The 15,740-nt window shown below is 41.7% G+C and overlaps 1 protein-coding gene across 1 annotated transcript in view; it reads left to right on the forward strand.

Moving 5' to 3' along the window:
* Positions 1-15,740, forward strand: part of LOC311237151 (phospholipid phosphatase-related protein type 1-like) — a gene marked incomplete at both ends in the record, with an annotated part of 73,657 nt that overhangs the window by 54,414 nt on the left and 3,503 nt on the right. The window contains 3 exon segments of the mRNA XM_084324957.1: positions 1,432-1,516; positions 1,519-1,607; positions 12,216-12,347. Coding sequence (XP_084181083.1) covers positions 1,432-1,516; positions 1,519-1,607; positions 12,216-12,347 — 306 coding nt within the window.

Consider the following 15,740-nt stretch of genomic DNA (forward strand, 5'->3'; position numbering starts at 1 on the left):
ATAACTCCTCTTGGAGGTGTGGCTTTGAATATACAGATTGTTAATTTATGCAGAACTTGTCACCGAGTGCATTTTTCACATTCTTCCCCTGCAGAGGATAGCTTCTCTGTACTTCTCTGAAATCCGAGTTGCATGTGTAAGTTGAACCTGTCATGGTGCAATATGTGATAACTTGACAGTTGACATGTTGTTTCAGCACGGACAGCGAGTAGGTATTGACATGTCTTGAAAGAATATAAGCTGCTGACTTGGAACTCCTGGTCAATATCAATGTGTGCATGTTGCCAATTTGCATATTGATAGATCGTTGCATTCTCTATGAGGGTAAAGGTGTAGAGATGCTGATAAGCCATTTTCAGTAGTGTATTGAACAGTATGGTGAAAAGAACATGCATACAAATGCTATTCAATACAGAACATTTTATGGGTTTGAAATACACCTGGAGGGGATCTTTAACTCATTCTCTTTCCCCCGATCTATACCCCATTCAACCTGTTTCTGTCGGTCATGCTTGACCAGAAAAAGCGATAAACGCTAAAAGAACCAGCTGACTGGTCAAAGTTTTAAAAAAAGAAAGGGGGGGGGGGGGGGGGGGGGGGGTCGGTTCTGATAAATTTATTGTCAATAACGCCATTCGTTAGTACAACAACATACGCTGATCAGGGCGATGGCTATGAAAACAAGGCACAATCAAGCTGAAATTTATGTTAAATTTCTCTTACCTGTGGCCGGTGGGATTCCAAAAAGAATATTCCAATAATTTGATTGCCATTTGGTAGATTGTATGTCCATTTGGCCCACGACATAACCCACCACAGCATAATGAATCGGGGGTCCCGAAAACGATTCAATGCGATCGGGTGAAGCCCTAAGTCTAGGTTACTAGAAAAGTCCGCCCGGACCAATATAATCGACGCACAGCCGAATACACAGAGTTTCAAAGGATGTGCAATACCGGCCGCATCCCACCAGGCGGCGGTATTGGACTTTTGCGATCTCATTCCCTATGGTAACGCCAAGGTCCCTGGATGAATATGAATAAAAATATCGATTGGTTGGCGTTCAACGATTGGGCGGACAAACACGTATATAATCGTTGTTGGCAGATAATCAGTTCATGTGTGTTGTTTTTGGGGACGACACATATTTTCATCATTGTGTTACACATAAAACATTCTTAATGTGTTGAAGTATTCTGTCCATGTACTTATTCAGAACAATGTCCAGCTTGGTGCAGGTCATCTCTACCTCTCTCTCTCTCTCTCTCTCTCTTTCTCTCTCTCTTTCTCTCTCTCTCTCTCTCTCTCTCTCTCTCTCTCTCTCTCTCTCTCGCACGCTCTCTCTCTCTCTCTCTCCTCTCTCTCTCTCTCCTCTCTCTCTCTCTCTCTCTCTCTCGCGCGCGCTCTCGCTCTATCTCTCCTCTCTTTCAGATGTACATCACCAGCACCATCAAGACCAAGTCTAGCCGCCTGGCCAAGCCCGTGCTGTGCCTGGGCACCCTCTGCGCTGCCTTCCTCGCGGCCTCAACCGCGTCTCCGAGTACCGCAACCACTGTTCCGACGTAGTAGCCGGCTTCATCCTGGGGTCTGCCGTTGCTCTGTTTCTGGTGAGGAGATGACTGACTGACTGACTGACTGAGTCAGTGCTATTCATCATTTTGAATACAATATACCAGTGTGTAGCATTCTAGCTATCAGGATAACACAATAAAAAAAGAGACAGTGTGGTGGGGGGTGAGGAAATAAAGGAGAGGAAGAGAAGATGAGGGGAGGACGAGAGAGGAGATAGTGTCATGATGTGACTGGGTGTGGAAGGTTAGATGGTTACGGTTTGGGGGAAGGAGAGAGAGGGGGGAGGAGAACCAAGGGACTGATTGACTGAAGTGTTTGTAAATGAATCCTGGGATCAGCTGCTGCTCTGTGTCAGGTGAGGAATGAGGTAGCAGGGAGGAGGGGAGCAGAACGAAGGGAGAGAAGAGGGAGGAGGGGAGGAGAGCAGAACGAAGGGAGAGAAGAGGGAGGAGGGGAGGAGAGCAGAACAAAGGGAGAGAAGAGGGAGGAGGGGATGAGAGCAGAACGAAAGGAGAAGAGGGAGTGGATAGAGGAGGGCGTTCCGGATTTATCCAGAGATCAGCCTTCTGATCCGTTCCCGGTGATGTGAGGATAGATTAGGAGAGGAGGAGGAGAAAGAGAAGAATAAGAATGGAGGAAGGGGATAATAGGGATGTTGGTGGAAGAGAAGAGAAGAGGAAGACGTGGTGTTGTATTGTGGTGACAGGGTCACTTACTGGTCAGGAGAGGGAGGGATGGGGAACGGGAGGGGAGGGATGGGAGACACGTGGCTCTGGCCCGGTGTATGGATTACTTACTGGTCAGGAGATGAGAGGGAGGGAGAGGAGAATAGAGAGGTTGGATAATGGAAAGGGGGAGGGGATAGTGGAGAGGAGAGAGGGGAGGATGAAGGGAGGAAGGAGGAGTGCAGGAGTAGGAGATAAATTGGAGAGACTGAACAGCTGTTGATAATGTGGCGACTGGAACGCATGGCGGCCGTTCTGCATTTGCTCAGTGGGGGAGGGAGGATTGGGGGGGCGGGGGTGAAAGCTAAGTGGAGGAAGATGGAATGATGGACAGAGGAGAGGTGAGGGGAACACTGATTGGAGTGGTCCCGGACTAGATTCCAATCAGTCCGCAGGGACCTTGTGAAGGACACTTCACCCACAGGGGGACGATGTCATGTTGTCACCAAGTTTTCCTGGAGGGCCTCGCGCGGGATGTTTGTGTATAGTTCTCTTTTTACTCAACATGGCTGCCTGTAACCGCTAACCACTTTCAAGAAGTGGATGTTGCATGTTAAATGGACTGCATTTATATATTATATATATTTATATAACGCTTTTATCCAAAGCACGTTCAAACTCACAGTATGCCTCACATTCACCCATTCACTCACACATTGGGAGCAGTTAGGGGGGTTAAGTATCTTGCTCAAGGACACTCAAACCCGGGGAATAAAACCAGGGACCTTCTGATTACCAGATGACCGCTCTACCTCCTGATTCACTGACGCCCCACTGTGCAGTGGTGCAGAGTAGGTGTAACGTTGGAAAAGCATGGCAAGATATTTGTTGATATGTTTCTTTTGCACATAGCAACTGTTAATGGGCTTTATAAAAAGAAAGGCCTCTCTCTCTATTGTGCTTTTCTAGTGTTGTGTACCGTTCAAAACACTGACTGTTTGATAAGAGATAGTTAAGAGAGTACTTTGTAATACCTGGGGGGATGTGGCACTGTTGTCAACTCAACAGCACGGTTGATAATGTACAGAGGTAAATAAATATATATATATTAGGGCTGTCAAAGTTAATGCTTTAACTTTGGAGACTAATTTAAATGATTTAAAGCATTAAGAAAAATCTAGATTAATCTATGGAGTGAAACATTTTCAATGTTCTGAACTTTCAGCAGTATATTTGTTTGTTCTTTTTTTGCATTGATTCATGCACCTTTTTGAAAATCATCTGACATGAAGATGGAACACATTTTGGTTGTTAATATGATTTATATTACTGGTAGTTCATACAAGACATTATCGTCCTCTAAGCCAATCTGCACTTTAACATAGGCCTGGGTTGTTTTTATTTCTGTTAGCGCCACGGATATAAGAAAGAGGTCTTTAAAGCTGCGTCAATGTTGATGGTTTTGTTGAACATTTGTATTTCACAGGACAGAAACTGTATTCAAAGATCAAAGAAAGCTATTAAAATAGTCTTTGAATCTAAATATACTTTATTTGTGTTGATTCTACATTAATTCCATGATTTTACTCAAGTAAATATCTGTTACAAGCTTCGGTCTTAAATAGAAAAATGCGATTTCTTTATCTAGATTAATTACAGAAAATTAATTAGTTAATTTATTTTATCTATTGACAGCACTAATATACATATATATATATATATATATATATATATATATATATATATATATATATATATATATATATATATATATATATATATATATATATATATATATATATATATATTAGTGCTGTCAATCGATTAAAATATTTAATCTGATTAATCGCATGATTGTCCATAGTTAACTCGCGATTAATCGCAAATTAATCCCATTAAATTTTTCTTTTACTTAATTTTTTAGCGTTTATCGCTTTTCTGGTCAAGCATGACCGACAGAAACAGGTTGAAATGGGATGTAGAGCAGGGGAAGACATTGAGAAACGAGAAATGACGGCGGGTCCGGGAATCAAACTCGTGTCCCCCAGATCCGTGACGAGCACGGTTTTCCCCGACGCAAAAATAGCGCCGAGATATGCGGTGAGCTACGGGAGCTCCCCTAATCCCATTTTTTTAATATATATATTTTTTTGTATCTATCTTAAACGGCTATTTTTCAAGTTTTAATACTCTTATCAACATGAGAGTCAACAAATGCTTGCTTTATGCAGCTATTTAACACGAAAGGATGACCCTCATGCATTGCAAATTTGCATCAAATTCAAGTGATGCACAAAATAACTTAAAATAAAATAATCATTTAAAACAATGAATAAAGTGTGCATGAAATAATAGGGGAAGAAAACGTTAGGAACTTGTTACATTCACCCACACAAGGGCTGAGGACTCACCCCCCACCCTCTCTCTCTCGCTCTCTCTCTCTCTCTCTCTCTCTCTCTCTCTCTCTCTCTCTCTCTCTCTCTCTCTCTCTCTCTCCCTCACACACACTCTCCCAGCTCTCTTTCTCTCTTGCCCCTTCCTCATAACTCTCACCCCCCCCCCCTCTCTCTCTCTCTATCTCTCTCTCACACACACGCACGCACGCACACACACACACACACACACACACACACACACACACACACACACACACACACACACACACACACACACACACACACACACACACACACACACACACACACACTTTGAGTCAGAAACAAACATAGTATCAATGAGAGTATCAATAATACACCTGAGTGTATTATTATCCTTCTAAAACGTTAATCAGAATTGTGCGTTAACACGTTAATGACGCGTTAACCTTGACAGCCTTAATATATATACATATTATAATGAAATACAGAGATAAACGTTTGGGCACAGGATTGTACACATCTACATGAGTAAGCCCCAGTGAAGGGTTTTGTATCTTATTACCATACAGAGACCTGTATGTGTGATACTACCGCTCAGATATATATTAAACTTATAAGAGATAAACATTTGTGCAGAATTTTTGCTCTCTGGTCATATTTGTTCACCGCCTACTAAAATATACCTCTGCAGGGTGTGGGTTGTGATGATACACAGTAGGGATGCACAGAATGGGAAATTCTTGGCCGAAACCGAATACCGAAAATAGGAAACAGTTGGCCGAAAGCCCGAAAATTATTCATATAAATAATATAATGTATTTATTTTTTACCAATGTTGTTCAGCTACCTGATTATGGCAAAAGACTTGATTATGGCAAAACTTAACTTAAATAATATTAATAATCACTATTATGGGTCCATAAAACATTTATTCAGCACTTTTGAAAGCATACATTAATTCCAGACTGACTGCTGAAAGATTGTACAATTTAAACATTTTCTCTTTGTGCAAAATGTGCATTGAAGTCAAGTGCATTTTCTTTTCTCTGTAGGATAACTACAACAAAGTGCATTCAGAACAAAGCCAAGGTGCTTTAAAACTGCATAAAGATCTAGGCCAGTAGATAATATATAGAAAATAATATCTCTTTTCAAGTCTTACTGGACAAAATTTACAATTTTCGGCAGATAATTTTCGGTGGCCGAATATTCGGTGCATCCCTAATACACAGACACTCTGCAGGATGTGGGTTGTGATGATACACAGACACTCTGCAGGCTGTGGGTTGTGATGATACACAGACACTCTGCAGGCTGTGGGTTGTGATGATACACAGACACTCTGCAGGCTGTGGGTTGTGATGATACACAGACACTCTGCAGGCTGTGGGTTGTGATGATACGTATATACCCAGTGGTGCAGTGGTGATTTCATAAGGGGTTGCACTGTGTTTTAATGACGCCACGTGCTCCCGCGCATGCGCATAATTGTTCCCTCGCGAATAAAGATGATGCCTAATTGCCTCTAGGAATGGAATGTAACACTTCATTCACAGGTTTTGTGTTGAATGGTCCAACTGTAGCTTTTGAACACACCTGAACACACCTGGGCCCTATTCCCCGTACCTGGTTCAACTAAGTCGATCAAAAGTCGCATTATCCAGATTCAATTAACCCGATGTTTGAATCCAGGCTTTCCCTGTTCCTCGAACGCTGATTCAGTCTCGTTAATTCGAACCAGACTTGATACTCAGGATAATTGCGCACGGCCGCCTCACCTGAAAAGACAGCAGGTGTCGATCACAGAAATCCTGATTTTCTAACGGCATTGATTGATTGATTGAAAACTTTATTAACAGATTGCAGAATGGGTACAATACAGTACGGCTCAATAGCCTTGCCGACAAGTTAAATGCATAATATATAGGCTAATTTTAAATCCCTCATTACCCCAATCAATCAGATTATATTTCTTTAAATGTGCCTGCTGGCAGTAGGCTCAATGGAATAAATAATAGAATGAGATCTTGCTAGCGAAAATAATGAGTTCAACTCTTTCAGAATAAGTAGATCAAAACAAGCCCAAAGAGTATCTAATTGATACGAATTATATTATGAGGATATCTGTACTGTATGCGCTCGGCTTAGGTATCTGTACTATAAACACATGGTTCCCAAAGTTTTCAAGGCGCGACCCCCTGAAGTCAGAGAGGCTTGGAGGGAGGCTATACAGTTTCACTATTAATCAGGTTTGAATCTGTTTCGGACATCATCCATACATGCATTGAATTGATTAACCTTTGGTTTATACCAGTGACACCTCATGTTCATCATCAGATAACAGTGCTTGAACAGACACATGCATTTTCTCAAATTCATTCATCAAAACGTCAAAGGCTCATTCAATTTATCAAGTCACGTCATCAAATCCGCCAAACAGCGCATCTGCTCATATATTTTAAACCCAGTTACAATATCACAATAACGTGTGAGTGACAGTGATACAATTCAACAATCCACAGATTCAGATCCCTCGTAATTCATATCCACAATCCACGCGTATAAAGACGCTTCAATTTATGCTTGAATGAAACACAATCCGGGCGCTCCGTTAAGCAAATACACAGCGAAGAATATGAAACTAATCAGAGCCAAACGCCCGATAGGTTTCATTCATAAAAAATATCCCTGCGGGATTCACATTTGCAATGCTCCGCGTTATTAAAATAACCACATAGTGTGTGTCGCGATCGCGAGCACCGTATCCGTATAACTATGACGTGCATTATTTAGTACAAAGTAAATCCATAGGCTGAATATGATTTATTGTCCGAATTTTAGGTCTATTATTTTACATTTCAAAAGCCCCCTCTAGAAAAACGAAGCACAAAAACATAATGCAGAATGGGATCTAGACTGTGAGAATTATTTCAGGAAGGGAGCTGGCATTTCATTGCAAGGGCGTGGCCATGCAGGTTATCCAGCTAACTGAACTTAACCCTGCGCTGGAGCAAGTTCAAACTTTTTGATCTGCCATAGTGATTTAGACAATCGCGCGTCGGGGAACCGACGGGCGACGGGTCTAGCTTAAGTCAAGTTATCCTGAAAATGATCCGGCTAACTCGAGGAACAGGGCCCTGAGCTATTGTTATGCAAAGTAGCCAGGTGGGTACTTGAATGAATGAATGAATGAATGATTTAATTTCAGTCTTTTTTTACAAAGCATAGTAGTAGAACTTCAAAAAAAAAGAAAAAAGAAAAAATGACCGAAAAGGTGTAGGCTGAAGCCGAGGCTTATAATGGCCTACCCTTTTTACATTACATTACACTATTTACATTGCATTACACTATTTACTAGGGCTGTCAGTTTATCGCGTTAATTCGATTAATTAATTACACAGCAAATTATCGGGTTATGAAAATTTACTCAAAATTTATTTAAATTGTTTATTTTTATTTTTATATTTTTAAATCTCATTCATTCCATAAGAACGTATAATACACATTTACAGACTTTTTTTTAATATGGTCCATTTGCATGTTCTTGGTATCTGATTCTAGGGACATCTATGGATCTCAGGGAATGTATTCCCAGTGTCAAAAATACTGTCTGTTACTAGGCTTGAGTAAATTGTAATGAACCAAATGAGAATATCAATTAAATTCTTTTTATATTTGACTGTGCATAATACCATGCTAAAATTGACCAGACCTGAAAAATCTAAGCAAATGAATAAATGGAAGATGATTAAACAGAAGGTTTTGTAGATACAGTACTGAATTCTGCCATCCGGACACATGCCATTTGAAATATGATTATAGAATATAGAATATCAGGCCTAAAATGGTTATGCGATTAAAATGCGATTAATTAGATTAATTAATTACAAATCCTGTAATTAATTCGATAATCTTTTTTAATCGCCTGACAGCACTACTATTTACACAAAACAATAAAATACAAAAAAGAAACATAATTCAGTATATCATTTAACGCATGTGCGTGCGCGTGCTCCTGCTCAAAGAGGTGGAACGGCGTGCAACCCTGTCCTATGACCACTGCATCACTGTATATACCTCTGCAGGGTGTGGGTTGTGATGATACACAGACACTATGCAGGGTGTGGGTTGTGATGATCAGAATGTATACTGTAGCCATGCTCTCAGCAGGGTGTGGGTTGTGATGATCAGAATGTATACTGTAGCCATGCTCTCAGCAGGGTGTGGGTTGTGATGATCAGAATGTATACTGTAGCCATGCTCTCAGCAGGGTGTGGGTTGTGATGATCAGAATGTACTGTAGCCATGCTCTCAGCGTTAGCTCCAGTGCTGAGGAAGCTATACTGATCTGTCCTATTGATTTAAAGCTCTAATTCAAGTGTGTAATCATTTATTTATTTATCTTGGGAGCATGTAGATGTGGGGTATATTCACATACAGTCTTGAACAGATTGCTTTGTAGTGGGAAAATTTGCTCTTTGGAACTTCGTTAACCAAGGTCTGGTCGACTGCAGTGATCACAACTATTGATGTTATTGTACCAAAGTAAGCAGCCTCTTAGAGTCTGCTATATAGCAAATACAATCCAAAACTCATATTTACCCGTTATCTATATTGTTAGTCATGATTCAAGAGCTCAGTCAATGATCTACTGAATTAAAACATGTCTCCATGTGGGGCTACATATTCGCTTACATTTGGATTACGGATTGGGCCTTTAAATGCAAGATCCATAACCCCCACCCTGCTCTCGACCTCAACATTTCAGTGCTGATGATGTCAGTGACCTGTGATCAAAGACACTTAACCTGAGGCAGCTGGCTCCCACTGGAATACAAACGGCCTTGAAAAAAAGAAAAAAGGCTATCGTTGATGCTGAGTTTTCAAATGTGCCCAGTGGTTTCAGCAGAAAGCTGTGGTTGCTCAGCAGAGGAGAGAGAGAGAGAGAGAGAGAGAGAGAGAGAGAGAGAGAGAGAGAGAGAGAGAGAGAGAGATCCATCCATCCATCCATCCATCCATCCATCCATCCGGCCTTGGACCCTCTACCCACGATTTCCTGTTTTGAAATTGTGGCTGGTTTCATGTTTAAATTAGTTGGCAACATGTTGAGACACTAACTGCTCCCAAGGAGCAGGTCGGCACCTTGCATGGTCGCCTCCACTGTCGGTGTGTGAATGTGTGGCATAAGTTGTAAAGCGCTTTGGATAAAAAAGCTATATAAATGCAGTCCATTTGCCACTTTAACATTACTCAGTGTGGAAATAAAAAAGGATAACATTGTTTTATATAAAAGATTATAGTAAACGGAAATACTACTGAATTTATGAATCACGTTATTCCTGGGTGTCGTTCTGTTGAATCAATATTTGTGAACATGAACACCTCCCTCCCATCAGCTAGAAATGAGAGAACCAGAGACTAATCCGCCATGTCATCAAGATGTTGGGCCCTACAGCCTGGGGCTGCTCCATTAACTCTGAATTGGAGACCAACGTCGGGGACTCGTTTCATTGAGCTTTTAACCCCAGATGAGCTTTATTTTATAGTCATGATGACCGATCTGAACCGTAAAATATGCCCATACAGTATCCCCAGCTAATCTCCCAGGCTGCTCAATTTATTCTCACGGAGCTTTGTCACCAGCTGTGTGGCACCGCAGATTGTGTAGCAAACTAATTTCTATTGTTTCTGGGTTACAAGGCACAGAAGTGGATGTTCAGTCATACAAATTGACTGAATGTGTCTGAATAATAACGAGATTGAGCAAGCAGTCCCCTTAATGCTTGCGTTGTACAGAATTCATGTGGATGTATTCATAGTATTCCATCACATGCATCTTAGGTAGGTAAGTGACAGGTGATTGTAATCACAGGTCACAGGTCATTATCATTAAATTACAACCATGGGCAATGAGCTGTGGCATTGCACCATATTGGTGTGAATGAATGAATGATCATCGTATTTATATAGTGATTTTCTAGACACTCAAAGCACTTTACAATGTAGGGTGGAAATTGCCTCCTTCACCACCACTGTGTAGCACGTAGACTCAATGGCTGCCATACACTGGCACCAGGCACACATCACACTACACCGGGGGTGTAAAGTACTTGAATAATTGTACTTCGTTACAATACTTAAATACTAGAGGAGTATTAATAGGTTTGTATACTTGTACTTTTACTCAATTACATTTCAGAGAAAAAAAACATACTTTTTACTCCTTACATTTAAAATGAAGACCTACAAAGTACAAATCTTGCAGGTCCAACTATTTTAATTAGTATATTTGTTTCTCTGGCCGAACTAACGTTAACATTATTAATCCTGCGGCCGCACTTTATTTAAAAACAGCCAATCAAATCCCCATCAATGGAAAATTAACCCGCCCATACCCATGTTGATTGGTCCTTGTGCAAGACTAGAAAGCGGGGATCTTTGATTAAAGGGGAACTATTTTGCTATTTCTTTCACTATTTGGGCAATTTTACATAATTCCTGTGAGTATATGGAACACATCTGTAAGGTTTTTTTCATCAAGTACTTTGGTGCACCACTTTCTCCCTTTACAAAATCCAAGCTGTTTTTGGCTGGGCTCTGCCCATACTCGCAATGCGCTTTGAGTGACAGTCACCCACCTGCACTGGCAGATACATTTGGGGAGGAGAGAGAGAGAGAGAGAGAGAGAGAGAGAGAGAGAGAGAGGAGAGAGATAGAGAGAGGTAGAGACAGATAGAGGGAGAGAGAGATAGAGAGAGAGACAAGAGCACAGAGCGCGACGCGTGTGTGTGCTCGAGTCACGAGTGTGTGTAAAAAGCAGGGGGAGAGAGCTGAGGAGAGATCGCTCCGAGACTCGCACCATATGAGCCTCTCTCTCTCTTCCTCTCTCTATCTGTCGCTCCCTCTCTCACTCTCTCTTTTTCTCTCTTTTGAGGAAGTGCAAGTGTCTGACAGGGAAACCGCTTCCGCATTATTTCCACTCGCTCCGTTTTGGTCATAACTTCAATGTTACACTAACTTCCTCGAATTGTTGATTGTGGGCGGTGGCTACAACCACAGAAGGAGCTGAGGTTACGCAGATCACTATTCTTACACGTCACAGATTGACGTAAATTCAGAATGGCTTGGTTTAGTGGGGGAGGATCTTGTCTCAGCTGAACTGGAGGAATGTGCCTGAATGAGAATTTCACACCTAGTCAGTGTTGGTACAACCCCACATTGCTAGAAAACAATGCAAACCACTGGAAAAGGCCATTTATAATATAGGGGACCTTTAAACACCTGCTATATCAGAAGAATAGACAGTCAGAGTGACAAGCTACAGAAGATGGCAACAAATGATAGTACGAGTGATGAAGAGGACGAAACGGAACATTTCATAGCCCCGGAATAATTTTTTTTTTACTTTTACAAGTGGATGCGGAAAACCAAAACACCTCCAGGAGTTTTAAGCTAGGCTAGTGGTCCGTATCCACATCCATTCATTTGTGCCAAGCTAGGCTAGCTTGTAGCCGCATTGCCTTCTACTGAACGCACAGAGGGGAAAACACATTTCCCATAATGTTGGCGTGTAGTTAAATGTTGACATTCTGTCTTCCAGGGTATATGTGTGGTGAACAACTTCAAAGGCGTCCACAGCACGGCGGCCAAACAGAAGACGGAGGACTACCGCGGCCTCCCTCTGATGACCTTCCCCCGTGTAGAGAGCCCCCTGGAGACCCTCAGCGCACAGGTATCCTGACCTTTGACCCTAGCCCCTGAAGTCTAACCCTACATTACTTTATCCTGTGTAGAGGGCCCCTCAGAATAAGTACCCTAACCCTAGCCCCCAAAGTTTAACCCTACATTACTTTATCCTGTGTAGAGGGCCTCTCAGAACAGCTGCGCTAACTACTGACCCCTATCCTTAAAGGAATATCTTGACATTTTCAAATGGAGAGGAAACATAGCAGACTCAAATTTGAAACATATCAAGATGGATCTTCCAAATGTTGTTTATTTCACAGATATGTGGTTCATTTGTGTATTCCTATCAAATTATTGTGTTTGCTGATTTTGAGTGCTTGTCTACAAAATGAAGGAACAACGACTTTTGAGAGATCACTCATATGAGTCATAAAAGTAAGATATTTTGCTCTGACAACTAAAGCTGACAAGCCCATTGTTCAGTTCAGAGATTGTTATGATCGTTAATGGTCTAAAAAGGTGCAAGTTCAACATTTTGTTGACTGTTTTACCTGTAAAGATTGTGCAAGTCACATACACAGGCATTAAAGCGTTCCGTCTCCAGACGGATTTCCGTCAATTTGATTCGGAGTTCCGTCAATTTGATTCGGAGTCTGACGGAATTGGCTACCTGGTATAATATGATTTGTAGATGCATACAGATTGAAACTAAATTGAGCCAATCAGAGGTGTCAAATATCATGAAAAAGGGCATTTATTTTCTATCACGGCCGCGCCAAGCAGTCATTGGCGAGCTGCGGAGCAATAATGGCAGGACTCAGCGACTCGAGAGACAGGATTACGCTGCTCGCTCCGCGGTTGCAGCTGGAGGCTATTGGGCGAGTCACATTTGCGAGGTCTGAGATGTCTGTCCGCCACATGGCGGGTAACAAAATAGTCATGTAAAATTATTAAAACTGCGGTGTGTTTTGGTTTTACGACAGTCGCCTTTTTTGCAGCATCGCGCGTCAACTCTCCTTGTTTACCGACGTCACATCCACCACCTGCTTGCACCGTAACGCTGCTATACCGATTAGCTAACGTTAGCTTAATAGCGTCGGTTAAATGGAAGGAGTAAGCCGGCCACTAAAAAGAAAAACCACTGCGGTTTTGTCAGACGAAAAGGATGAGCGGCACCATCCAACAAAAGAAAGTTTCGAGAGGAATGGAAGTTTGAAGATAGCGGTGTTTCAAGAGACTGGCTAGGCTACTGGGGGCTGTAGTGGTGAGTTAACTTGTTCCGTGTTCCGCAAATATGTCAAAAAGAAAAACAGAAACAACACATTTGTCATTGTCGTGTTACTTCACAGTTCAAATACGTGAGTCCCCTGTTGTTGTGAGTATCCTTTATTAGCTTAACTCCATAGCAACATCACACAGGTGTATCTGTGTAGACAGTCTCCTCCCCACTGTATATTCTCTCCCCACCGTATGTATCTTTTTTCTCCCACCCACCCACCCCCTCCTAATGTACAGTCTCCTCCCCACTATATGTATATATTCTCTCCCCACCGTATGTATATTTCTCTCCCACCCACCCCCTCCTAATGTACAGTCTCCTCCCCATCATATGTATATACTCTGTCAGGATCTATGGGTAACATTACTGTATATTTGCATATCGTATATGTCACAAATGTAACATTACTATATACCTGTAGTATGTCATGTATGTCCCTATGCCATAAATGTCATGATGTCATGTATGTTGTGTATGTCATAAATGTCACTATGAATTGAAAATGGGGGACCCTGATGTAAACAAGACAAACGTCTTTCTCTGGTCTGCAACCCCTTAACACTTTCAGTGCCCAGCAGGGGGCGCACATTTAGTGCTTGAATGCCCACCATCCACTTCAATGTTAGCGGTAATATTGTCTAATCTATGTTTTAAATTATGGCTATGTGTCTAATCTGCCCGTCGCTTATCAATGACTCATTTTCCAGTCAACATTGTCGAAGCGGATTGTTTTTTTATCCGTTCATTTCCGTTTTATAGCATTTTGAAAAGCCCTCGTTTTCAAGGGGAAAAAAAGATTCCGTGATAAACGCCCTGTAACGGCCTATTTATGAATCGTTTTCAAATAAACGCTAGATTATCGATAGTATATGTGTACGTATGCACGCTGGTGCCGCAAGCTGAAATCGATTCTCTTAGTTCCTGATCGCTCGCACAGTCAAACAGCCATATCACACATAGGGGAAAAGCTTATATCTCCGTGAAAACAGGTCTGATTATCCTAAGACTGGTAAAATAGATTCCTTACCTGAGATCAGATGGTATCCAAAAAGATTATTCCAATTCCTGATCGCCATTCCAAAAATCGATCCTTTTATTGATCCAATGCAACGTACTGTAAACACATATTCCACGCATTCCTGAGGCTCCACAATGACTGGGATCATCTCCGGTTACATGCGTGAGAAGTAAAATGTGGATTCCGGAGTTTTTTTTTCTCATCCATTTTCATTGAGTCCATTCCAAAAGGGTGCATTACCATCTGGGAGACGATAGTGGGTGCTTTCTTCACATCTGAGCGCCTGATGGGGATGGTTTCCCAACGGTAGACTCGGTTGATGAAATATGAATTCAGATCGCTAATAAAAAAATAAAACGATATTTGTCGTGATGGGCATTCAGGCGCTGGGCTGATAACACGAGATATGTCGTGATGGGCATTCAAAGTGTTAACAATTGTGTGTATTGAGCCGTACTGTATTGTACCCATTCTGCAATCTGTTAAATATTGATTGATTGATTGAACATTTTATTAACAGATTGCAGAATGGGTACAATACAGTACAGCTCAATACACACAATTGTTAAGGGGATGCAGACCAGGGCCCCGTTCCATGTACCGGGATAACCGAGTTAGCCGGATAAAGTTATCCGGCTAACTCGGTTATCCCGACTTTCCGATTTCATGTACCTGGATTTCCCAAATCACCATGACAACATATCCAAAAGTTTGAGCCTGCTCGAAAGCAGAGTTCAAGTTCAAGTTAGCCTGAACTATCGCCACGCCCCCGCAAAGAAGTGACAGCCCGTTTCCTGAAACTATTCCCACAGTCTACGATCTGCATTATACCATTCTGAATTACGTTTTTGTGCTCCATTCTTCCAGAGGGGGCTTTTGAAATGTAAAATAGACCCAAAATGCTGATATTAAATTCACTTTGTCCTAAATAATGCACGTTATATATACCGTGGCGACGGTGGCGCTCGCTCGTGCGACGTACACATGATGTGGTTATTTTAATTGTAACTGGGATTAAGATGTCTGATGAGATGCGCTGTTTGACGGATTTGAGAAATTGAATGAGCCGTTGACGTCACATGAATGAAAATGAGGATAAAGAAATAAAACTTCATTCAAAATAAGGGATATTCTAAACACGG

This window comes from Notolepis coatsorum (assembly GCF_963971535.1).
Source record: "Notolepis coatsorum genome assembly, chromosome: 11".
Taxonomy (NCBI): Eukaryota; Metazoa; Chordata; class Actinopteri; order Aulopiformes; family Paralepididae; genus Notolepis; species Notolepis coatsorum.